This window comes from Palaemon carinicauda, chromosome 16 (assembly GCF_036898095.1).
Source record: "Palaemon carinicauda isolate YSFRI2023 chromosome 16, ASM3689809v2, whole genome shotgun sequence".
NCBI lineage: Eukaryota > Metazoa > Arthropoda > Malacostraca > Decapoda > Palaemonidae > Palaemon > Palaemon carinicauda.
The window spans coordinates 29,946,223-29,973,673 of record NC_090740.1 but is presented as its reverse complement, the minus strand read 5'-3'; the positions used below and the strand labels follow the sequence as shown (position 1 = coordinate 29,973,673).

General features: G+C 36.7%; 1 protein-coding gene across 1 annotated transcript; it reads right to left on the bottom strand.

The window, feature by feature from the left end:
* Nucleotides 1-379: 379 nt before the first annotated feature.
* Nucleotides 380-25,718, bottom strand: LOC137655230 (uncharacterized). The gene is made up of 6 exons (XM_068389116.1): nt 25,680-25,718; nt 21,449-21,888; nt 16,839-16,998; nt 16,358-16,431; nt 2,825-3,364; nt 380-491 (listed from the first exon to the last, which is right to left on the bottom strand). Exons 1-6 carry the CDS (start codon nt 25,716-25,718, stop codon nt 380-382), a joined length of 1,365 nt encoding a protein of 454 aa, XP_068245217.1.
* Between the last annotated feature and the right edge of the window lie 1,733 nt (nt 25,719-27,451).

Here is a 27,451-nt window from a genome sequence, read left to right as displayed (position 1 = left end):
TGCATGAATTCGGGCATAATAAACTATTATCACTGGTTCATGCCAGCCATCTTGACCCCCTCGATGCCTCCCTAAAGGACAAGCCAAAAGACCTGAACTGGGGTCCCCTTCAGGAGACAGCCTTCTGCAATGCAGAGAATGCCCTACCACAATCTGCTGCTCTCACTTTTCCCGTGCAACAAGCACCTCTCCTTCTCTCCACCGATGCCAGGGACATTGCTAGTGATGTAGTTCTCGAGCAGATGCTCAATGGCTCGCCCCGCCCAATGGCTTTATTCAGTAGAAAACTGTCTAAGGTGGAATCGGGCATTTCAACTGCGAATTCTGGCTGAGCATTTGGCTGTCCATCACTTTCTCTACTTCTTAGAAGGTACACTCTTCATGATTCACATGGATCATATGTCTTACTCAACAGTCCCACGCCCGGTCCACCCGTCAGCGGTAACATCTCTTTGCCGTGGCTAAATACAACTGTACCCTTCAACACGTGCCTGGGAAAATGAATCCCGTTGCCGATGCCTAGTCAAGAAATACATTGGCTGCTATTCACCGAAGATTGGATTATAATGCCTCAGCAGAAGCCCAAGGAAAATATCCAAAGTACCAAGGATGTAGGACAGGACATCCAGAAAATCCATCCATTGGGAAGATTTCCTCCTCAGTGACTCCTACACCACTCTCCTTTGGGACGTCAGTAATTGTAAGCAATGACCATGGATATCTCCCCCCATGCGCAGACAAGTGTTTGATCTCGTCCATGGCCTCTAACATCCCTCGTGATGATCTACTTCATAGCTACTGAAGACGAAATTAATTTTGTACGGCAATACTAAGGATGCTAAGGATTAGGTCCCCATCTATACTTCTCGGTAAACTTCAAAAGTATATCGACAAATGGATTTAGGCGTGTGCACATTCCCTCAAACTCAGCGTATTTTTGCTCTCATTCATGTCGACATAGTAGTTCCCCTACCCACATCACATGGACGTTATCTGTTTACCACCATTGACCGCTCCACTCATTGACCTGAAACCACCCCCTAGCAAACTACAACGTCCACCTCAAGCATATCTGCTTTACTCTCATGGCGGATAGTGATATTTGGTATCCCTGAGCATATTACTTCTAACAGGGGTGTAACTTTCACCACTCATTTATGAAAATCATTTTCGAATATCCTGGGTATCGCCATGCATCAAAAATCCACCTACAACCCGGCAGCCTACAGAATGGTATAAAATTTTCATAGCACCTTCAAAGCAGTTTTGATGTCCTACTGCAATGTCTTTAACCAGTTTACTTAGTTTTTCTGGGTCCTCCTTAAATTGAGGACCGCTCTTAAGGATGCCTTGCATGTCTTGGTAGCTGAAATGGTGTATGGCCACTCGTGGGTCATCCCTGATGAATTTTTTGTCTGTAATCTGCGTATCTCCTGCAAGGCGCCGTATTTCACTTATATGTCTTTTTTAGGGGTGTAGCTATGTACTGCACATGTTTCATACACGCTCATATACTGTAATGCTATTGCTTTTTCTATCACTCGTTCTCTCCTGCACGGATGATAGAAAAACCTGTTTAACCTTACCATCGCATGTTTCACATTGTTTGAAGTTTTGTGACATTGTTGCCCTTGAACTTCTGTATACAAGCTCGTTATATGTCGAAGAAACTTCACTTGCATATACCTCGCCTCTCTGTTAGTACCTAACAACTGATCTTACCACAGTGGCGAGTTAAGGACTAAACACACAGACTTGCAAATAAAGTTGTACCTTTTCATCATGTTAACGTTGATATGGATGTTTACAATCCTATGTATACTTGTCCGTCATTATTGTTTTACAGGTATTGCTTTATTAGATAGTTAGAAAAGACTTCTAAATACCAGCTACAACCAAGAGCTAAGAACAGACGTGCTGGGGAAAATAGTAGGCCTAGTTCTCATGTAATTATGTCTTTCACACTAAATAAGTATTGAAACTTATATGTGTTTTTCTTAGAACTAGTTCAGCTAATTTTTAGTTTTCTTCAACGAGTCCCATAGTTTGTCATGAAACCAAAACACATTTTCCACCCTGATGGTGATATGTTTTCTAATCAATTCATAGTTTAATCAGAGTATGAACAATTGAATGTAACACTGAGGCTCTTGTTGCTGATTATGTACACATTGATCACTGAAGTCCTTCTATAGCTGAACTTGCAATGAAACCTTTGCACAAACCAAGTTTCCTTATTTTATGTAAAGTATTTCATAGGTGATATTTGGCATCCATCTTTAGAGAGTTGTAAACTTTGTTTCTTAGTGTTCCATTATTTCTAAAACATAATCCTTCATTTCTTTTCTTACATATTTTATCTTTTATACTTTCTAAGATATATTTTAGCATTTTTTTCTTAGATAAGTTTCAGCACATTTTCAGATACCTAGATTTTTCATTTACAGAGAAATAATAAGGCTAAATGATATTAATGGAAATTGTATCCTAACAGCTATCCTAATTGCAATTCTCTACTCTCCTATCAAACAAAAACTTCAAGAAATATTTTGATTAATAAGGAATAGTTTCTTTCTTTTTCCATCTGAAAACTAGAAGTTGCCAGACCTCTCTGATGACTGATGAGATTTCAATAAAAATTCGACTATTATCTAACTATTCTTTATTTCGTAATCTATAGTTACTAGTAGTATACGATCACCTTCAGTGATCAAATTTTTTTTTCCGATTTTTTATAAATAATGATTAAAATTTGAGCTTATCTTAGAAATTCTACAAGAATAATTTATGTTGAGACTGGACGGAAATCTAATTTATAAATTACTTTCCATATAAGCCTGATGAGCCTCGATGCCCTACAGAGAAGCCTCTGTGGCCACCAGAGAATCCTCCATGACCCCCAGAGAAACCTCCTTTGCCTCCAGAGAAGCCTCCATGACTTCCAGAGAATCCTCCATGGCCTCCAGAGAAGCCTCCTTTGCCTCCAGAGAATCCACCATGACTTCCAGAGAAGCCTCCATGACCTCCGTATCCACCTCCCAGTGATCCAGAATGTCCTAGGTTTGCTACGCTAAAGGAAGTGCCGGAGCTGCCTCCATGGCCTCCAAAGGAACCTCCATGTCCTCCAAAGGAACCTCTATGTCCTCTAAAGGAGCCTCCATGTCCTCCAAAGGAACCTCCATGAACACCAGAACCATATCCACCTCCACGTGATCCTCCGTGACTCACTACTACTGAACTACCGAGACCTCCGAAGGAACCTTCATGTCCCCTAAAGGAACCTCCATGTCCCCCAAAGGAGCCTCCATGTCCTCCAAAGGAACTTCCATGTCCTCCAAAGGATCCACCTCCATGGCCCCGTGCCCTCCATCAGCAAAGACACAGGAACCAACAAAGCCCAAAACTAAAGTGAACTTGAAGAATGTCTGAAATGAAATAACAAATTCATCAGCCAAAGGTTAAATGACATCAGATTATTGACTATTGTCACCATATGGTTTTATAAAATAGACCATTATATTTGCCGATGTAAATATGCAAAATACTTTGCCTATCTATCTATCTTCATAGCATAGCTTATGTTATCCACAAATTCATATCCTTGTCTAAACCTACTATGACCCTCCTCTATAAATCCTATTTTTCTCAAGTGATACTTATCAAACAAAATCAAACTACTGTATATACTTTTTTTTATATTTAATAATGTTATGCAGTCATACCTCTAACAATAGACTTTACATCCTTAATCTTCAAGCAATGGAACACTAATTAGTTTAGTCAACTCATTTGGTAATTTTCCCTGAAACTTTTCCCTCATATGGGAATAACTTCTAACACAGTATCTCGTTATTCAATTGTAATCCAGTCAGAGAGAGAGAGAGAGAGAGAGAGAGAGAGAGAGAGAGAGAGAGAGAGAGAATTTTTTAATAAATTTTCACAGAAAAAAATCAATAGGAGTTAGTGAAAGAATATACATAATTGTAAAATTATAAATATGTTTAAGAAAACTGTCATATTATATATATATACTATATATAGTATAAATATATATATATATATCTATATATCTAATATATATATATGTATATATATATACATATATATACATATATATATATATATATATATATGTGTGTGTATATATATATGCATATCGATATATATATGAATATATATATATATATATATAAATATATATACAAATATATATATATATATATACATATATATATATATATATATATATTTATTTATATATGTATATATATAAATATGTATATACATATGAATATATATATATATATATATATATATGTATATATATATATATAACGATATACCAAATTTCAATTAGCATAGATGTCCCTTTTTGATCCATATGAAAAAATGCAATTGTACTGATAATATTGAAGATAATTTAAAACCTGAGAGAGAGAGAGAGAGAGAGAGAGAGAGAGAGAGAGAGAGAGATCGTTAGTTGGAATAAATATTTTGAAAAAAAATATTGAATCTAGACGACAGAAGACTGGTAGATTTAAGTCATACAAGAGTAGAAGGAGATTTTGTGAGTTATTGTAAAGGAAATGGGATAGGCTATTGAGGTGTTGAAGAGTGAGGCATTATGACAGGCTAGGGAAAGAATGACTGGACAGTTATAGAGGACTTATAAGAAATATCTGGTTTTGAGAGTAAATGGGAACCAGAATAACCGAATAAACCATGTTAGTTTGAATGACGAAAGATGAAAGCATTAGATTCATTCAAATATTTGAACCTAGATAGTAATTTGAGGAAAGACAGCAAATGATTAAGTGCCCCCCCCCCCAAAAAAAAAAAAGAAAAAAAAAGAAAAAAAAAAGACTGCGTTAATAAGTGCAAATTATTTAAGAGAAGTTGTGGATATATCTGGAAGCTTAGTTCAAAAATATAAGAAAGGATTGCCTGCCAAAAAAATCACCTCCCTAGATTTGAAATGTAATGTAATAATTGTGAGTTTAGATATCATCTTTTTACTTATCATATGTAAATTAGGAATTTAATGGTTGAGAGAGGTTAAGATGCAGAGCTGCTAAAATGGTTGGTGTAGCCGGAATGATAGGTCACAGTGATTCCAGATGGTTTGGTCAAGTGGAGAGAAAGGAAGGGAAAATATTAGAAGGGAAGAGATGTCATATGAAGGGATGGGTATGTGACTAGAGAGAACTGTGGGAAAGGAGGAGCTCTAAAACAAGGAACGAAAGAAAGTGAGCAAGGGAGAGATGAAGTGGTCAGTGTTTGTATGAGGGTCTGACGTGCTGCTGGTGAGCCTTCTCTGTAGTCATATAAGGATGCTAAGGTTTTATTTTTTTTTGCATAAGGTTTTCCTTTACTTTCTATCAAATGGAATTTGAATAAATCAGTGATCTATGTCTGTGGAGAGAAGCACCTCTTGGTGAGAAAAAGGCTTTATGATAAAGAAGTAATAGCCTTAAGAAGCTTGTTATGAGAGAGAGAGAGAGAGAGAGAGAGAGAGAGAGAGAGAGAGAGAGTGAGTTACAAGGAATAACTAAGATTTTGGATGTCTCAAACACTTTTTAGTCTACCCGGGGAGACTTCATTTTGCTTTTTGGGGTAGAGCGATTTTCGTTTGAACATTAAGTAAGCTTTTATGATCTTGTCTAAGAGAGAGAGAGAGAGAGAGAGAGAGAGAGAGAGAGAGAGAGAGAGAGCTTACCATTCTGTATGAGAGTGATCTTAGAATGTGTGCTAAAGAATTTTCTGTGTGCCTTTTATACGAGGCATTTCTACCAGAGAATGAAAAGGAGTCTCTTGACCAAGGCCATTATTTTCACACTTTTGAAGGAAATATATAAAAGAAAATAAATGAATTTATTTCCTCTGTCATCTATCTGTTCCGTGAGTTATTTTTGGATCATTACTTTTCAAAAGATTTCTTCCAAAGGGTGGGGCCAGATAGTTTCATATTTGACGAGAAGTTCTAATGGCTGCGGTTGATTGAAATTCCATTAAAGTTAATCATCTATTGAGCCCCCTTCATGATCCTCTTTATTTAGTAAAAATAAATTATTTATTTACAATTAAAGATACAGCATGAAGAGATATTCTTATTATTATTATTATTATTATTATTATTATTATTATTATTATTATTATTATTATTATTATTATTATTATTATTATTATTATTATTATTATTATTTCATAATTTGGAGTTGAATAAAATCTATGAAACTGTTTACAAAATTAGCTAACTAAAAGAATCATGGCGTAAAATAAAGGTCCAAAGTCCGCCGTTGCAAATAATAGCTGCTCTCTGGTGTAGCAATACCATTAAATCAATAGATTTAAAATATATATTAAGAGATTTCCATGCTATCGAGAATTTACGTTTGGTTAAATACAAAACTAAACATTTCTTGATATCTTTGTTTTAATGGTGGCTCAACTTAATGCTATGAAATTACTAGGGAATTAACTGTTCATTGAAATTTTGACTGAAAAAGTTAGATTTTTTCTTATGGTTTTGATTATATAATCAGTTTACTAAGTGTCAATACTTTTTTTTAACTTCATTGGTATTTCAAATGATTATTTTTTTCTTTGACGTTAGTCCTATTACTTAATAACTATAAAATGATCCACACACACACACACCCTACACACACACACACACACACACACACACACATTCTTATTCGAAATTTTCGGAATCTTTATGCAGATTTAGTATTGCTGTACTTCCCGTATAGATATCTTTTAGTGTTCTAGCATAAGCTTCATCTATTCCTTATATATGAAGGGCTTTCAATCCTTCTGAAGTTTTGACAAAATCAAAAGCTTTTTCATATTTTTATATGCCATAATGGTTGGTCATACTCTGGTGAGTTTTCCATTAGCTGTTTAGTTACATGGAATTGGTCAGTTGTTGAATGCCCACTTCTAAAGCCTGCCTACTCTTTGTATTCGGCATAATACAATCTTTGTATATATTTCATATCTTACAGATAGTATACGTACTGGACGGTAATTTTTCAAGTCTTTTGTGTCTCCCTTTTTGTGAATTAGTATAATGATAAAGTTTTTCTAATTGTTAGGTACAGAACATTCTTGTAGTCATTTTGAGTAAAGTTCAGCGTGTTTTACTACTATCAAATCTCTTCCATCGATAATTCAGTCAATTGCTAAGCCCTCTTTTTCTGCTGTTTTGTCTCTTTTCATGCCTTTTAATGATTTCTTTACTTCTTATAACCCTATTGTACTGCTTTGTATAGCAATCCTGTGCTATTTTTTATCACTACTTCTCTATTATTCATAATATTTCCCCTTTCATCCTTTAATTTCTAAAACAGATAACTTCAGATTTTATTGATATTTTAGCCAATAATAATCTTAGTAATATCAGCATTGAGAAAGACCTGCACTTCAAGTTAAGTAACGGATCTTAAGTTGTATGTATGTTTAAACTAACACAGCAATAACCATCTTCTCACTTACCAGAATTTTTTCCGTGTTTTCTGTTTGTTCTAATACAATTGACATTTGCATTTTAAACTCTTAAAAAGAGAGGTCGGACTTAGATATTGAAATGTCCGGTATAAAAATTGCGATTGCAGTCATATAATTTGTGTGTATATATATATATATATATATATATATTTATATATATATATGTACATATATAAATATACATATATATATATGTATATATATATATATATATATATAGATTTATATATATATATATATATATATATACATATATATATATATAGATATAAATATACATATACATATATATATATATATATATAACGGATTTTGAGCGAAGCGAAAAATCTATTTTTGGGTGAGATAGCCATGTCGTCCTGATGGAAGTTCCTATAGGGTAGCTTCCTAGGGTATATTACAACTACGGCGATATTCCCAGAGAATTTACCTTAAGGTACCAGAATTCTAACTCCTGGAGCGAGTATCCCTCGTGAAAGGGATATCGCGACATATCAGAGGACGTATTCTAGACACATCACATGGCAATCTACGACCTGAACAGAGATTCGTCTCGTAGGAGGGAGATTGACGAGATACGAATTCGGGAAAGAAAAAGGGGAGCCGCTCCCAAGGCTTCCCTATCCCCCGATTCGTATGCGTGCCTGGCGCCAATCCTGGCGCCATCTGTATTCCTTGTAGCGTACACGAGGTTCTACAGATACTGTATGTAGGGAGGGGTCCTACAGCCCTTTCTTAGAAAGGCAAGGGCGGGGTCCATCAGGACGACATGGCTATCTCACCCAAAAATAGATTTTTCGCTTCGCTCAAAATCCGTTTTTTGGGCTCAAGCCATGTCGTCCTGATGGAAGTGTACCAGAGCATTACTGTATCTGTGGATTCTCAGAACGTGCCGTACTCCCCGGAGATATTTATTCCCGGTTGACTAGACCTAGAGACCTAAGATGTTACCGTTATACATCTTTTCAACTAACTATAAACTATGTTAGAGCTTCCTGCCCCCTACAGGGAAGAGTCCTACTAGACTCTGGAAAGTCTCGAAGAGTACATATATCTATGTATGAATACCAGGCAAGCTAATATAGTGGTCTCGCCCTATATTAAGTAAAGCATAGTTTGTATAGAACCACTGCGTCAATATATTGACCAGTAATCCGCACAATACTTGTATTGGACAAAGGTTTATATCCGCATAGGAAGAAACTAATAAAACCGCCCTCGTCCCTTTATGGGACGGAGTCCTCCCATTAGGGGACTTACATAACCAATGCAACATAGCTTGCAAAACAGAACAATTCTATCAGAATTATCCCAGATAAGATACATAGAATTAAAATGCTCAATTATACCAATAAATTGACACAGGTGAAAGAGACGCAAGGTTCTCAAGAACAAGTTTATTGACAGATAATAAACAGACAGGTTAACAACAAATATATATATTTATATAAAAGAGGGTAACCCAAAACTTTAAGCATAAGTATGATAGTAAACAGAACTTGTTTATCTGAAAGAAAAACCATTAAACACCACTTTAATGAGATACCAAGGTATCAAGTCATAAAAAATCTGTATTACAAATCAATCACATTAGCGTTAGAAACGCTTGGCACACATGTCTGAACTTATGCAAGGTTCACCTTTGAAAGAAGGAACAGTCTATATGGGCACTTGGTGCCCTTATTTAGTTTGTAGTACAGTATGTACCTACACACTCACCCTGGACTTAATCGTCCCAATTAAGACCACTGTTCCTCGCAGAGTTAAACAGTAGGGTTAACTACACGACCCATTGCTACCACAGATCTCTTAAGTTCCTCTACTTGCTTCGCATAGTGGCGAAAGAACACCCTGGAAGACTTCCAGCCCGTGTATGAACGGAGATGTTCAAAATCCATACAATTAAAGAAATTTAGGGATGAGGCAACTTTCCTCGGATCGTGACCTGCGGGTGTACTGTCAGGATCCGCTCTGCGAATAAAATATGTCATTTTCGCTCTGAGTTGATTCAGAGATAAATTTGAGCCTGATGTTTCTCCCCTGAATAGTTGACTACCCTTGAAGTCTGAAGTTCTACGAAGATAGACCTTTAGGCATTCTACTGGACATAGAGATGCATCTTCTTTCAGAGGGCAGATTCTCCAGGGACCCCACCTGTTGGTGGGTAACTCATTCTTGGCGAGAAACGTAGGATCCGGAAACAGGTTCAGCCCCCCCCCATCCAGGAACTGAACACGACCTGCCTCTCTCGAGAGGGCTACGATCTCACTAACCCTGGCCCCGGACGCGAGTGCAAATAGGAAAATAACTTTTTGCGTCAAATCCTTTAACGCACATCTTCATTGCTCAACAAGGAGGCGAAATGAAGAACTTTGTCTAAAGACCATGAGATGGGCTTTGGAGGTGCTGAAGGTCTGAGCCTAGCGCAGGCTTTCGGAACTTTATTAAAGATCTCGTTACCTAGGTCGATCTGGAAGGCAAATAAAATGGGTCTCATCAAAGCCGATTTACACACTGAAATCGTGTTAGCTGCCAATCCTTGGCCATGGAGGTGGATGAAGAAAGATAAGCAGAAATCTGTTGAGATCTCCTGCGGATTCTTTGCCTTTACAAAGGCCACCCATTTTCTCCAAGATGACTCATATTGCCTTCTAGTCGATTTGCACTTGTATTCCTCTAGGAAGTCTATGCTGGCTTTCGAAATCCCGAAGCGCTTTCTCACCGCTAGGGCGAGAAAATCATGAGCTGCAGGGTCTGGGTTTTCTGTAATGAAGCGCAGACAGTCGACTTCTGGACTCGCTGGGTCAGAACTGGATGTGGTAGCGGCACGAACTTCATCTGTAGTTCCAACGCCAAGGGGAACCACATACTGTTCGCCCACTTGTGGGCCACTATTGCCGCTACCCCCTTGAAGGATCTCAGTTTGTTGAGGACCCTCAACAGAAGGTTGTGAGGAGGGAACAGATAAATCCTGGACCATCTGTTCCAGTCGAGGGACATTGCGTCCACTGCTTCCGCTAAGGGGTCCTCGTACGGGGACACGTACAGGGGCAACTTCTTGTTGTCTTTCGTCGCAAAGAGGTCTATTTGCAGTTCTGGGACTTGATTCAGAATGAAGGAAAATGATCCTGCGTCTAAGGACCATTCCGACTCTATCGGTGTGAACCTGGATAGAGCGTCCGCTGTCACATTGCGGACTCCTTGAAGGTGAACTGCCGACAGGTACCACTTCTTCTTTTCCGCCAATCGGAAAATGGCTAACATCACTTGGTTGAGAGGTGGTGACCTCGACCCTTGTCGATTCAAGCATCTCACAACCACCTCGCTGTCTGTCACCAATCTTATGTGGATCGAGTGACGCGGGGAGACTTTCTTTAAGGTAAGGAGCACTGCCATAGCTTCTAGAAAGTTTATATGAAAGGTCCTGAATAGCTTGGACCAAGTCCCCTGGACTTTTTTCCGATGAGAGTGACCTCCCCATCCCTCCTTTGAGGCGTCTGAGTGAATCGTCATCGACGGGGGAGGTGGCTGAAGAAGAACCGACTTCTTTAGATGTCTGGCTTGGGACCAAGGTCTGAGAAGAGTACGTAGCCGAGGCGGCACTGGTCTTCTCAGGTCTCTTCGCGCGTTTGATGCATACCTTCTCCAAACTCCGGTTGCATCCTTTAGCTGTGCTCTTAGCACTGGGTCTGTCACTGAAGCAAACTGGAGAGAGCCTAGTACCCTCTCCTGTTCGCGTCTTGATATCCTTTCGGAATCTAGAAGTCTCTTGACAGAGCCCGCTATCTCCTTCCTTTTCTTCATTGGGATGGAGAAACTGTGTGACAAAAGGTCCCAGTGGATTCCCAGCCACTGGAACTTTTGGGATGGAGAAAGTCGAGACTTTTTCTTGTTGATCTTGAAGCCTAGGTACTCTAGGAACTGGATCACCTGACTGGAAGCTTGCAAGCATTCGGTCTCGGATGCTGCCCACACCAGCCAGTCGTCCAGGTAGGCTACTACCTGAATTCCCTTTAGGCGTAATTGTTTGAGAGCTGCGCTCGCAAGCTTTGTGAAAATCCTTGGGGCTATGTTTAGCCCGAATGGCATGGCTCTGAAGGCGTACAGTTTCCGTTGTAGCCTGAACCCTAGGTAGGGGGAGAGTCGACGGCTGATTGGAATGTGCCAATAGGCGTCTGACAAGTCTATAGAGACTGAGTATGCCCTCTTGGGCAGTAAGGTCCTTATGTGTTGCAGTGTTAGCATCTTGAATTTGCAATTCACTATGAACTTGTTGAGTGGTGACAAGTCCAGAATGACTCTGAGCTTTTCCGAGTCTTTCTTGGGAACACAAAACAGCCTCCCTTGGAATTTGATGGACTTCACCTTTCGGATCACATTTTTCTCCAACAGTTCTTGAACGTACTCCTCCAAAATGGGGGTGGAGTGTTGGAAAAACCGAAGGCATGGGGGTGGAGTGCTGTACCAGCTCCAACCCAGTCCATTCTTGAGTAGGCTTTGGGCCCAGGGATCGAAGGTCCAGCGATCCCAAAATTTCATCAGTCTCCCTCCTACCGGTATCATTTCACTTGGACTGCCGTCCTGAGGTCTTGCCTCCCTGACCACGACCACCTCTGAATCCCCTTCCCCTTGAGGGGCGCCTAGACGAGCCTCTGGCTGCTCCTCTAGGTTTTGCACGAAAGGAAGAAGACTGTCCTTCGAACGTTGGGGCGAATGTGGTTGACTGACCTGGCACAGCCTGGGGTACCCACTGAAAGGCAGTCGGGGTTTGTGCCACCATCTGGGGAACTGGAGGCAAAGGCAATTGCAGTTGCTGTTGCTGTCTATAAGGCTTGGCTGGCCGAAATGGTAGCCTTGTCTTCATATTCTTCCTCTTTGGTTGAGGACCCTCATCCGGGGAAGATTTTCTTTTGATAGCCAGGCCCCACTTCTGGAGAAGATTTCTATTCTCCACGGCGGCCTTATCAACAACCTCTTTGACCACATCGGTAGGGAAAAGGTCTTTTCCCCAAATGTTGGAGGAGATTAACTTCCTTGGCTCGTGTCTCACCGAAGCCCCGGTGAACACGAACTCCCTGCAAGCTCTCCTTGCCTTGACGAAGCTATAAAGGTCCTTCGTCACTGTGGCTAAGTGAGACTTAGCCACTACCATGAACATTTCATGGACCTTGGGGTCACTTGCCATCGTCTCGAGAGTAGTCTGATGAGACATTGAGGCAGCCAGTCTTTCTTTTGTCTCGAACTCTCTTCGTAAAAGAGATTCGGACAGCTTGGGGAGGTCCTCGCCGAATTGCCGTCCGGCAATATCAGCCTCCAACTTTCCCACTGAGAATGTTAGATGGACATCCTTCCAGTCTTTGTGGTCCATAGGTAGAGCCAGCGACAAGGGTTTACACTCCTCCAGGGAGGGGCAAGGCTTGCCGGCCTCGACTGCCTTTAGGACAGCCGCAAACCCTTTCTGTAAAAAGGGGAAGGCTCTATCAGGAGAGGACACAAACGAAGGGAGCTTCTTGCTCAATGCAGCTACCTTCGAATTCGAGAAGCCCCTCTCTTTCATCGAGGATGAAAGTAGGGCTTGAGCCTTAGCGTGGTCCATAACAATGACCTCCTTCGGCTCTGTCTCCTCCCTTGAAGCTGGTTCTTTTCTCAGCCGGACATAGCAGTCCGGATATGATGCCTTGCTGGGCCAGAATTCTACCTCCTCTAGGGGAACTGAACCCAGCTTATCCGAGATGACGATCTTTCCAGTCGTCATCGGCATGTGCTCAGCATACCTCCATGGGTTAGCATCTGAGCATATGGGAAGGTCTTTCACATTGAGCCTTTTCCGGGGCCCATGTGATTCTGCCAGGGACTGCATACGCAGTTCCATTGCAGCCGCCTTCTCCTGATTCTCCTTCTGCATTTGTTGGATCATTCCAACAATCGAAGAGAGGGCCTGTCCCAGTTCTACTGGGAGGCCAGCCGATGTTGAGGGGATAGGCTCCGGCATCTGAACCGGAGTAGCCGACACCTCGTCGACCTCATCCTCTACGACATCCGGGGTTTGAACTTGATCCTGACCTTCTGCCAGGAGGTCTTCTTCCAAACGTTCGTCCAGGTCAGACATCCTGTCACACAACTGGATGTCTTGCATCGCATCTGCGACTTCCTCGTCCACCTGGACTTGATCTTGAAGGATCTCCTCTTGAGGCTGGGGAATCACTGCCTCAGCTGATGCCTGGGGAAAAAGATACGCCCTCATCTTCTCACTTGGAAGATAAGGGCCAGAGGTGTTCTTCTTGAAGCCCCTTACCCAAGTACGAAGCTTTTCCCTAGCTATATCCCTTGATTCCGCCGTTCTAGGGGAATCAAAAGCCTCAGTAATCAGGTTAGTGCATACAGTACATACCTGAGGGTCCCAATACTGGAGATCATCCTTGGAGACAGCGCATGCTGCGTGTCTCCTACAACACTCATGTCCGCAGAGGTTCTTGCTGCGGACATTGCAGAAAACATTTCCGCACTTCGGAGGGTCCTCCTTATCCGAGGCCAACGAAGACGAAGAAGCCATGAAAAGCTGAATAAATCCAAGATTTGCGAGAAAAACAGGAAAAAACACCGAGTTGTTAAGCTACGCAAAAAGGAATACAGATGGCGCCAGGATTGGCGCCAGGCACGCATACGAATCGGGGGGTAGGGAAGCCTTGGGAGCGGCTCCCCTTTTTCTTTCCCGAATTCGTATCTCGTCAATCTCCCTCCTACGAGACGAATCTCTGTTCAGGTCGTAGATTGCCATGTGACGTGTCTAGAATACGTCCTCTGATATGTCGCGATATCCCTTTCACGAGGGATACTCGCTCCAGGAGTTAGAATTCTGGTACCTTAAGGTAAATTCTCTGGGAATATCGCCGTAGTTGTAATATACCCTAGGAAGCTACCCTATAGGAACTTCCATCAGGACGACATGGCTTGAGCCCAAAAATATATATATATATATATATACACACACAAATTATATGACTGCAATCGCAATTTTTATACCGGACATTTCAATATCTAAGTCCGACCTCTCTTTTTAAGAGTTTAAAATGCAAATGTCAATTGTATTAGAACAAACAGAAAACACGGAAAAATTCTGGTAAGTGAGAAGATGGTTATTGCTGTGTTAGTTTAAACATACATACAACTTAAGATCCGTTACTTAACTTGAAGTGCAGGTCTTTCTCAATGCTGATATTACTAAGATTATTATTGGCTAAAATATCAATAAAATCTGAAGTTATCTGTTTTAGAAATTATTTTTTATAAAGACTTTCAGATTTTTCATTGAAACATCATCATAATAGTACATAAGTTTGACTTGAATTGCATTAACGAACATAGCTCAAATAAAAAAAAAAAAAAAAACGCTATTCTATTCTATGAGAAATTAGATACCCTAATTAAATACTATAATTAAAGATTGTGGCTAAAATAGAGAGCAATCAATTAAGCTCTATGTTTCGGAATGACCGCGTGTCTTTAATTAAACGTTAACCGTTTAAAAAGAATTCAAAATACCATATAATATGAAAGCACAGCTAAGCCTAAATATTTCAAATCTAGACGATTGAGTTAAAACGAATAACAAAAGAGCAATTGAAAATTTAGGGAAAATTTGCATAACTTCATAGACTTCAGCAACATAAGTGAATAGTCCTTATCATAGCCAACAGTTCTGCTGCTGCCTCCGCCAAAGAAGTTTGAAAGAGGTTGTATTTGTCCCTGTTTGCGTTTCTTTATGAACAGCTTCCTGCCCACAATTTTAATCATAGAGTAAAGAAACTTGTTGTAGAGTAAAAATCTGGAATTTATTAAATTTTGGAAAGTCAAGGTTAAAGATCAAGGTCATGTTCAAGCAAAATATCCAATTCACGAAATCTGTCATAAGTTTGGACATCGTTGTCACAGACTTCAAACTTGGTTCACATTTGAGTGTAGGAAAATCCAGTCCAATTAATACAGGTTAGTGTCAAAGGTCATGGTAGAGGTCGAGCAAAAGGTCGAGAAAAAAGCCGCCACGATGGAGGCCTGTACTCTACTGAGTGCCCCTTTAGTTGACGATACTTTGATCCATTATTAGTCATTGGTACTCAAATGCGTATTACATTGAAGGTCACTATTTCTCCAGTTTACCCAGGGAGCTAATAGCCCAAAATGAGGTTCGAACTGAAAGTAGCGAAAATTCTTATTTGCGATAGCAAATATTCGCTTCCAAACCATGATGAAAGCATGCTATGACATCCATCGTGTACAGTCCCATATGTTCAGAAATGATGAGTAATGTTAAGCCGATTGCACCAAATGATTCTATTTCATTCATCATTATGCTGAATTATCATACTGAGTGAAGTATATGTAACGGCGAATGATCATTTAGCTGAAGTGGTTTAGATATTTACAATATCAGTGAACCGGGAATGGATATATGTGCAAGTGAATGTTCAAATCGGTAAACTGAATGTGAAAACCTATATTTTTATGGTAATTTCCTACTTTCATGTGCTTTATGATTTAAATGTGCTTTATTGTTACATGAACATTCATTATTTTACTTTTGAATGCCAGATTCTTGTATTTCAATCTGTGACTTGTGTTCATAGTGTAAGGTATAGATTAGTTGAAAAATGAATGAAAAGTATCTGAAGTTTGCATTTCTCTTTAAACGTTTGTCTTTTTTTCTTTTTTTTTAACGGAAATGTGACTTAAAGTGGCTTCTAAGTTCCCAAAGTTTTCTAAAAACTACCATATGGTCTCTCCAAACAGGATAATAGTAACATTGACCATTTTAAAACATGATTTTCTAAAAAAAATCTAGTGGATGTACTGTGCCGATTCATGAGTAGCGTTTCCGTTTTCATTTGTCATGCCCACGCAATCTGTCGTATTCTCACAGGATTGCTGCAGAAGCAAATGAAAATGAATGTACTTTCTAATGATATACTGTTATATATGTTTTCTTATTTTTTGGGTAGTGTTATATGTGTTTGAAGACACAGATGTCGGCAAAAATGGCAATTTACGACTGTCTCAGCCTAGCACCATTTTTGCCCACAACTAGTAAATGCCACACCTTTAAAGTGTGTTCGTGACCAATTTGTATGTCTCAAAGATTCCATTGATAATAAAAAAATACCTAAGAAAAGTATATCTTTTACTGCAAGGTTCAACCCTAACTTAAAGAGATACTTGGGATGAACATAACGATATAAAACGTCGTCTTTTAAATGAGGTTTCTTTATAAGCATCAATAACTTCATCCTCCAGCTAAAATTATAAAAAATTGTGTCAATGTCTCACCAACTAACCTGCAATGTGAATTGCCCATCTTTATTCAAAATATTAGTGCCTAAACCATCGCAGTATCTATTACTTGAATCCACTACAACAACTACGTCTACATCATTACTTTCGACTGCTACATCGACAGCTTGGTTAACCCACGGCCAATGTTTTGTTGATCGGTGGCTAACCCGAGAAAACCAAAATGATAAAAGAATGAATTGCAATAATAAAAGCATTATAGAAGCTTGATATCACATCATCAAAAATGTATATTCTTACTAAATTGCTCTACAGTTGTAAAATAAATGGTTATGCTTAAATAAAATAAACTGAATGAGAAAAATATCATAGATATCATCCAGTGATTCATATTGTAAAATTTAATAAAATTAACCTCTCTTAATCTTCAGACAACTACAAAAAAAGTATTTAGACGTTTTTGCGAACAAAGAAGTCATAAGACAACAATGTCAGTGAAAATGATTTAGCAGTTAACTGTCGAGACGAAAGTTAGAGACTGACCTTTAAACCCAGTAAAATTACTATAAAAACATTATATATACAATATATATATATATATATATATATATATGTATATATACACATATATATGTATACATACACTTATATATATACTTATACATACATATATATATATATATATATATACATATATTTATATATAAACGTGTATATATATATATATATATATATGGGCCTATGTACATGTGAATGTGTATGCACTACAAAACACTATCCAAGACCAAATTGAAAACAATGCAGGGGAGGTTTAGTTGGGACAATTTACCACAAACCTAAGCGAAGATACCAATCTAATTTGCTCTCTTCCACTTGTACTTTACTAGGGCTAAACCTCAATAATCTAAACTACAATATGTATTTATAAATTTCTTAGCACACATACATATACACACACAAACGAATATATGCACACGCACACACAGTGGGGATACTTTAAAATGGTGAAAACATTTGAGTATCGCTATGATCAGCAAAGCTGAGAGATCCGGCAAAAGTCTCCCACTATCACCAATCCGCACTGCCAATCTTGTGGATGAATGTCGACCAAAACTTATATATGAATAATGACATGTCTGAGTCTTTTGTCCTGCAGTGGACTAAAAAGTGATATATATATATATATATATATATATATATACATATCTATATATAAGGTGTGTGTGTGTTTGTGCGTCTATGTGGGCCCACATATATGAACACGATAACTGATAATATTGTTGTCAAACATGTAATAAGTTTCATTGTGAAAAAAAAAATAGTAAAATTAAATGTTAACATGACTATGTGAATATCACCTATCACGAATCTTGATGAGTTCATTCTATGATTATATTCTGAAAATATATAACGAAAACTTAAGGAAAAAAGAAAAAGAAAAAAGCCTTAGGGAATACTACGCTGTTTCCTTTGGAAGTTAAAAGAAAGTAACCTTGAAAACTCATAATGATGAAGCTCTTTTTCAACGGAATGATGTAGCAAGAAGTTACTTATATAAAAGAGGGGCGGTAAAATGCGTGTCGCTTTTAGTCTCTCTCTCTCTCTCTCTCTCTCTCTCTCTCTCTCTCTCTCATGAGATGAATAATCCATATCGAACTTGGTATTCATTCTTTCTTAAATTATCGGCTCATTTAGAAACAAATGAATCTAAATATTAGAAGAAAGTGACTAAATGATTAGTTAGATTTCATTAATCAATAAAACTACCGCTATAACGATATAGAAAATTTAAGAAGTTAGTTAATAAACAAAATATTTATTTCCATATTAAGGTTCCAGGAGATTGTAACTAACTTTCAATGAAGATGTGTGGATTTTTGTCAGTTTAAGGTATACCTTATAAAATCTTATAAATAAAGTATACACTAATGTCATGTATCATTAGCTTGTAGTATAATTTTCAACCCTGTATATCTGTTATTACTATCTACGTATACCGTAATTCATAAATCAATTAATGGATTCCAGTACAAAATTTCAGTTTTTAAATGATTACCATCCTGAAAAGGGACATAATTTTCTTCTATAAAAGTCTATTAACCGCTGAACTGAACATGTTTATGGAAAGAATAAATTTTATAGCACTGAATGTATGCCGAAAAGGAGAAATGTTGGGAAATTAATATAATTTTCGGAGGAATCATATTACGTCTCTCGAAGCCTTTTAGATTTCGACGTCTACCCTAAAATAAAATTTTACGTTTTCTTCGTCTAACTCTGACGGTTGAGTCTGAACTTCAAAAGTTCAAACCTTTAGTAAATTCCTCTCCATTGAACAAATTGACATAAATGTCGTTTTATAGCTAATCTATGAATTCATCTGTTTTAAACGTCGTTATTGATCTTAAAATTTCTCATATTGTTTATTCATTATTTACAAATAGTTCATAATGCTATTCCCTTTTTCCACACCGAATAACTTTCCCTGTTGGAGCTCTTGGACAGGGTAAAAGGGAGAATGCCAGATAATAATTGGACATTAAGAATAACAGAATGGGTCCATGGAGATTATAAACGAAACAGGGAAAGGAAGAGATGTCGATGGGATGACGAGCTAAATCTATTTGCAGGTATAGACTGGCAAGTAAGAGCATAAACAGACGGGATTGGAAAGATAGATCTGAGGACTCTATCCTGCTCGTGGACTGGTAACGCCTACTGTTGAGGATGATAATATATGACAGGTGATATGCATAGATATACAGTATATCAAGCAATTAAAAGAAGGAAACGAGACCTTAATTAGAATACGCAATCTCATTTTATGGACATCGTTACTGAAAATTACTTAGAAATGATTAGTCATTACCATTTTGTTTTTTGTCCAGTTAATCTTATTTGTACTTCAGGATCAACTGACATCTAACCATTATTTGAGTATCATTTTTATTTTACATTTCTGTTGCTTGGTTCTAATGCATATTTTTATACTTGAGGGAAAAAAATAAAATTTTAGCTGTATTTTCTCCATGGACATTATTATTATTTCTAGATTATTAATGTGCTAACTTCATAGGGATTCCATGTACTGTATAACCAAGATTGTGCTCATTTTCTGTAACTCTAAGTCTGACGATATCAATAAGATAAAAGAACAAAATCCAAATAAGTGTCTTCCTTCTCTGATTTTTTCTTATAGATACAGCTTAGGGATCAGACCTGAAAACTCCATATTTAGTGACTCATACTACACAAGGATATAATATGTCTATGTATATATATATATATATATATATGTGTGTGTGTGTGTGTGTGTGTGTGTATATATTTATATATATATACATATATATATATATATATACATATGCATATACTACACACATATATATATGCATATATATATATATATATATATATAAGAGAGAGAGAGAGAGAGAGAGAGAGAGAGAGAGAGAGAGAGAGAGAGGTTACGAAATTACTTGAGTAACAAATAACATGATGCACTATAGCTGTTGTATAGCTTTTGAGGAAGCTATACGCGGAATAGTTTCGTAAAATAGAAAATTATTAGTTTTGATATCAACAGGAACAAGATCTGGGGATATATTTCCTAAACATGTCAATGGTTACATTTCAAACTGCCATTGCCCTGCGATGACATCATTTACCAATCATTTCTAGACTAGTTCTCAAATAACCTGAATTTTTAAAAATCATGTAATCAACTAAATAGTATGATTATGACAATTGGAGCAAGTGCCTATTTCCTACAGATTTAACGGTAAGATGGGAATGTCGACACAATAAAATCAGAATTCTATCTACTAACAAGATTTAAATTGATAAAATACATATAAAAATTGAGTTTTAATCCTTTTTGGGTGGTCCATTCAAATATTTAGCTATTTCTTTGACAAAAACTTATGGTCTATTAAATTTCTTATTTCTGATCTTAATATTAAACTCTAGCACCATCGTTCAGCTAGTTCTTCATGCTCATTGCATAAGATTTTTTTTCATAATTCTAACCATCCTTTGTATTTAGATCTTCCCAGACTATACCATCCTGTACGTAGTCATATGTACACAGGTAATTCTAAGTCTTGTATTCTTCGTCATAATCTCAACATTACGCCGTATTATAGAAGCTTTATTACTGCTGTGGCCAGATTGTGGAATGATCTTCCTAATCAGGCAGTTTTATCGGTGGAATTTCATAAATTCAAACTCGCAGCGAATATTTTTAGGTTGAACAGGTTGACATGAGTCTCTCTTCCTAGTTTTGATATGACGGATCTATCTTAACGTTGTTATTGGTTTCAAGACGTTTTACATTTTTCATTCATTAATTCTCATGTATGGTTTATTTATTTCCTTTCGTCACTGGGCTAATTTCCCTATTGGGAATCTAAGGCTTGTAGCATCCTGCTTTTCCAACTAACGTTCTGTATAGTTTGAACGTTTTTTCTTTAGCAACGGTATACAGTTTTATCTATATCTATATTCATCATTATGAAGCACCATCTTTATTTACTTTCTTGATCAGACCGTTTAGATACAAGTATAGTGTTATTAGGCAATGAAAGAAATTTAAGATAAATAAACTTTATTATTCAGGTTATGTGCCTGGTAACAACATTGGATAAATGTTTACTTTCCAAAGTGATTGGAGAAGCCACCATGACCACCATGGAGTCCAGAGATGGGAGGGGCCCCATAACTGCTGCTGAGGCGTGGAGGTCCATAGCTGTTACTTAGAAATCCAGGGTGACCTAAAGATGATGAGCTGTATGATGATCCATGGCCAAAACTACCTCCATGACCTCCAAAGGAGCCAAAACCTCCTCCAATACCTCCTCCGTGTCCTCCAATACCTCCTCCGTGTCCTCCAAATCCTCCTCCAAAACCGCTTCCATGTCCTCCAAAACCTCCTCCAAGTCCACTTCCGTGTCCTCCGAACCCTCCAAAGGAACCTCTATGTCCTCCAAAGGAACTGCCTTGGAACCCATGACCTCCGAATGAGCCTCCATGTACACCGTCGGCCCAGGCACAGGGCACCAGAAGTGCCAACAATAAAGCAAACCTGAATTCGATCTGGAATATATGAAATGACATTTGAGAAAACACACATGAAAGCTTTGTTCCCATAGCTTTGGAAGATTCTACTATTTTAACTTAAGTACTTAAAAGTTAATACTTTACATGAAATATTACCTTCCATGTGGGGGGGGGGTGAATTATAAAAAAAAATACTATAGTAATTACATCACTGGTCATAGTAAGCATAAGAAGAATATGCCTACCATCGCTGATTGTAGAATTTACTGTCAACATAAGGATTACGTAAATATTCAAAGTATCTGCTAATAATTTTCAAATTTTCTCTGGTAAGCTGAGATATATTGTTCCTCTGGTATCCCTGAGAACATGTTGTTTTGCTCGATAGTAATACAGCAATAAATGAACTGAAATATTTTGTAACTAACTTTAACATTAGCAAATTTTTTCTTATGTTTATCAAAACGTAAAAAATAAAGAATGAGAAAATAATCTATTTGTTAATATCAATACATCAACCACATCCCAATAAACATAACGTCCACTCAAATAGTTTTTGAAAAAACGGAATGCTAAATGATAAAGAATAAGTTCTATTACATGGGATAAGCATAAGAATTTTTGAGACACGCAAGGCAGTGTATAAATATACCAATAAAAGTAATAATTTATATATGTTACAGTTAATATCAAAACCCAGACAGTTTTGTAAAGTGGCTGAAATTTTCAGGCAATGTGCGAATTGCCTGGTTCACCCAGTCAATTTACAAATTAGCTAAAAATTGCAGACAATTTATAAAGTGGCTAGAATTGTAAGTTATTTTCTTGATATATTCGTGACGCCAGCGTACAGTTGATATACTGTATATTCAAAATATACTTAATTAAAATTAAATTAATTACTCAAAAGTGTCCATAAAATATGCAATTTACAACGAGTGACACTTTTGAGTAATCACTCAATTTTTGATTAAGTATATTTTGAATATACAGTATATCAAATGTGCGCTTGCATCACGAATATATCAAGAAAATAACTTACAATTCTAGCCACTTTATAAACTGTCTGAAATTTTTAGCTGGTTTGTAAATTGACTGGGTGAACCAAGCAATTCACACATTGCCTGAAATGTTTAGTCACTTTAAAAACTGTCTGGATTTACATATTGACTGTAACATATATAATAATTCTTAAAAAATAATACTTTTCCAAATATACTAAGCAATATAAAGTGGAACCATGAATGGATGCAAATTTACCAGAATTAATTTATACTTAGATGAGATGTGCAAATTCATTAACATTGCAAAAATTATAACAATTATGTTAATATACTTATCAAGGAGAGACAGAGACAATGACAGAAGCCCTACCATGTTTGAGCTGAGAAATATTAATTCTTGAAAAAAATACTTTTCCAAATATACTAAGCAATATAAAGTGGAACCATGAATGGATGCAAATTTACCAGAGGTAATTTACAGTTAGATGAGATGTGCAAATTCATTAACATTGCAAAAATGATAACATTTATGTTAATATACTAATCAAGGAGAGACCGAGACAATGACAGAAGCCCTACCATGTTTGAGCGGAGAAAACACGAATGTGCCAAGACCTGTGTCCACCTGGTTTATATACACAGGCCCTTTCTTTTCCTTTTTCTTCACGGGATGGTAAAAATACTTCAAGATGCCAAGGTCGATTGTTTTCAACTGTGACCGGAAAGAAATTCGAAGACCTTTTACTTTGTTGCTATCTTTATCTTTCTTGATGTAATGAGGGAGGTAAAAAAAAGACTAACGTAATGTAGTCATAATTAGCTTAATTGCTGTTTTAATGGTTTCAGAAAAAACTGAGTGGGAGAAGTTTGTGCACTCAAGTTACGACGTTCTTGTCTATACCTATATTTAAACTCAATAAAAGTAAGTTTACTGTACTTTGAGGGTGATAAATTTATATATGAAGAACTGAAGCATGTGCTATCATGGTAGCAATATTTAAATTATATCCCCTAAATAGTTATTTATCGGAGATAGAGTCTAAACAGAAATCTATTGCCAGTGCTATATCAAGGACTATGAGGAAATAAAATAAATACATGAAAAAACAACGTTAATAACGAATGATAATGATGCAACTATAAGTATTAATAACCAAAGCATGAAATCTATGTTATGTAACTATGCATGGAACTGGATATTTCTAGATGTACTCGTGAAGCAACGAAATAAAAATAAACACTTGATGACCTACAAAATGACTAGACAGGAGAAAAACAAAACAACAGATGGCATTCGAAAGTAAAGATACTTTCCAGAAGAAATTAATATATGCTAATAATACTTTTACCTTTACTAATGCTATTAATGTACACAATAATAATAAGCCTGAGTTTTCTTAGCGATTCAAGTATCAATGAAATGGAAAATTTGCATAGAATTCGCTTAGAAAGGAAATCACGTATCACACTGCGAAACGAGTAATACTAGACGCATTTATTTCGATAATCCAAGAAACAATTTAACTAAACATAGCTTTGGAAATGTCAAACCTTAAACAAAGTTTCACCAAATGTTTAACTGAGCTCCACAAGGCACTGGAAGAGTTGGAAGATCCAAGCCTACATGGGAGGGACATATGAAGCGTGAAGTCAATGATGAATGGAGAGGTTTTCAATTAAAAGCTCAAGATAAAGGTGACAGGCGAAATATAATCGAAGCCCTTTGCGTTAATAGGAGTAAGAAGAGATGATGATGATGATGAATAAAAGTTTAAAGATTTCTCCAATGAAATAAACTATAAATACTCCAGTTCTAGCCTTTCCGTTACATTAATTTAGAACCATTTTTTCAGGTAAAAAAAAATTATTGGAAATGCATATTGCACGGTTTCTTAAAGAGCAGATATTGTTAAAAGGTTAACTAACTCTTCAGTGTTAACCAACAAATATAAAACTAGGCACGTTAAAGGCATCAGCTAATATTACTTAATCAATTTTTCAACGTTTTCCGTAGGTTTTTCGTTTATTTTAATTGGTTTCTTTATGCTAATGCTATTAAAGGAGTATGTTTTTGGAGTTTAATTTGTCTCTTTCCATTTCTTATATTTTTCTCTTTGCATACCACTAATGAACGATTAAACTTGCACGTTCTTTGCATCATTTAACATGTTGCTACTAAACTTTTAAGCAAAATTGAAGCGTTTGTTCAATACACTTGAGTATTATATATGCGAGTATATGGAGATTTAATTTTACATCATCTAGTTTTTAAAACTTTTGGAAAATAAGATTAAAAAATTTCCAGGAAACGTATTCGTGTGGTTCCTCTGGAAATTATTCCACGAGCCCAAAAGGAACAAACTTCTTCAACTGTCTACAAATATTAGCTCAAAAATAGAAATCTTAGATGTAGCTAATTTCTAAACGTTGACGAGGTTCTTTTCAAGCTAGGATGTACAACATTAATATTTTTCTGGCTATGTCAAATGAAAACAAATATCGTTATTAACATTATAATTAAAGTTATGGCTTAAGATGTATAAATATTCATATTAAGCCAATCTGAAAGTCCTTTTTTTTAAAATGAAACTATTTTATAGCCTGTGAAAGGTTCATTATCTTTTTTTCTTTTGTGTGTTTTTTTTTTCTCGCTCTTGTTTTGCCAGACAATTTCTTACCACTCGCAGAATTCCCTCTCTCTATTCTAAACATCTTAATTGCATGAACTGCGTATTTACAGGGTTACTACTTATTGTCTGTTTCTTTAGTGTTTACTTTCATTATTTAGATACTTCCAGAAAAAAAAGCTTTGTAATGTTATACCTTATTCAACGTGTGGAAGTCAAGCTGTAAGGAATTCATTGTTTTCATTCAGCCTAAGAGTTTTTAGTTCTGCTCTTATATTTGTATCTTATTTTTTTATGATACAAGGGATATATATATATATATATATATATAAACATACTGTATATATATATATATATATATATACATATATATATATGTATATATATACATACATATATATATATATATATATATGTATCTACAGTATATATGTGTATATGTATATATAGAGTGGTTTAATTTACGTATTTTTTACTATTCTCAATAATATAATGAAGGCTGAGATTTTGGTTGATATATATATATATATATATATATATAAATATATATATATATATATATATATATATGTGTATATATATATGTAATTCAGTATTGCAAAACAACATCATTTGTATCTTATTTAACTAATATTAGCCTATTTCTACATCCAATATCCAATGCTAGGTTACTTTATATAAAAGAAACACAATTTATAAGCAGTAGAGAGAGAGAGAGAGAGAGAGAGAGAGAGAGAGAGAGAGAGAGAGAGAGAGAGAGAGAAACTGTTACAGAACACACACAATTTTGGGAGGCAGATGAAAACTGAACGCAATATACAATATCCTGCTGGATCTCTTATAGCTTGAAATTGACACCAATAGTTACCACTTGCTATCACATTCTAAGTGCTTCCTAGCAATTTTTTTTACTATGATCCAGAGAGATTTGTCTTTAAAATGGAGGAGATAGAGTTTGAAAAACACTACTGATAAATCACCCTGGTGTCGCAAAACCGAAGATCAGAGGCAAAAATCCTATGCAGTTTGGGGATGTCCTAAGTCATCTTATTAACTGGCATGGATGTCAAAGTCCTGTCCTTAAAAAACAGCATTAAACGACATGCCCGCTTAACCTCTACTAAAGTTATTGGTCTCCGAAACTTTAATGCTCATCGATCATTACTTTATGATCTTTGAATGGAATGCTTTCGACATTTCAGGAGCACTTCAATCTAACATTATTCAGTTTATACTTGCTAACAGGCAATGCTAAACGTTTATGCTTAATTTATACCCGATGAAATGGTTTAAATTCAAAAGAAGAAAGGAAACAAAAATAAATAGCAATCTTCCCCAAAATAGGGTATTCGTATATAAAAGCCAAATTGCCGTTACGTCACATTCTGCTTCATGATATTCAGCTTTATGATATTCTACATAACAGAGGCCATTGATTATAGGTCTTGTTGAAATATAACATCCTCCAACGTGAAAGTTATTTATTTTATAAATCTATTGTTAAAGGTTAAAGATGTCTGGTTTCAATTCCAGTTCCAACAGAATAGATGCTCACCAGAATGTCAGCCGGGCAAGCCCAACACACCACTGTGGTACCCTACCACAGCATTGGCCTCTCATGTAAACAGCTTAAACTCGTGGTCCCAGGCTGGGATCGATCTGCTGCCATGCGAATGCTAGGCAAACACGTTACCTCTTTACTATCCAGGAGGCTAGGGCAATGAATATGGAAAGATACATGAACAAATGTTTTTACACTTGCCAATCACTGAAATTCACGTTACCCTCCGGTACACACTGAGGAATATCATAGCACGCCAGATGAAACGTAATAGATATTGAGACACAAGACACGTATACGAACTATATCAGACGTATTAAAAACCTCATTAGTATTATCATTACTAGCTAAGCTACAACGCTAGTTGGAAAAGCAGGCTACTATAAGGGTTCCAACAGGGAAAAATA

Coding starts and splice junctions, on each gene's coding strand:
- LOC137655230 (XM_068389116.1), bottom strand. CDS start 25,718: ATGAATTCCTTACAGCTTGACTTCCACACGTTGAATAAG. Junction 16,999..21,448: donor TTCTCCAATCACTTTGGAAA/GTAAACATTTAT, acceptor TTCTCGGGTTAG/CCACCGATCAACAAAACATT. Junction 16,432..16,838: donor ATGGGCAATTCACATTGCAG/GTTAGTTGGTGA, acceptor TTGCTTCTGCAG/CAATCCTGTGAGAATACGAC.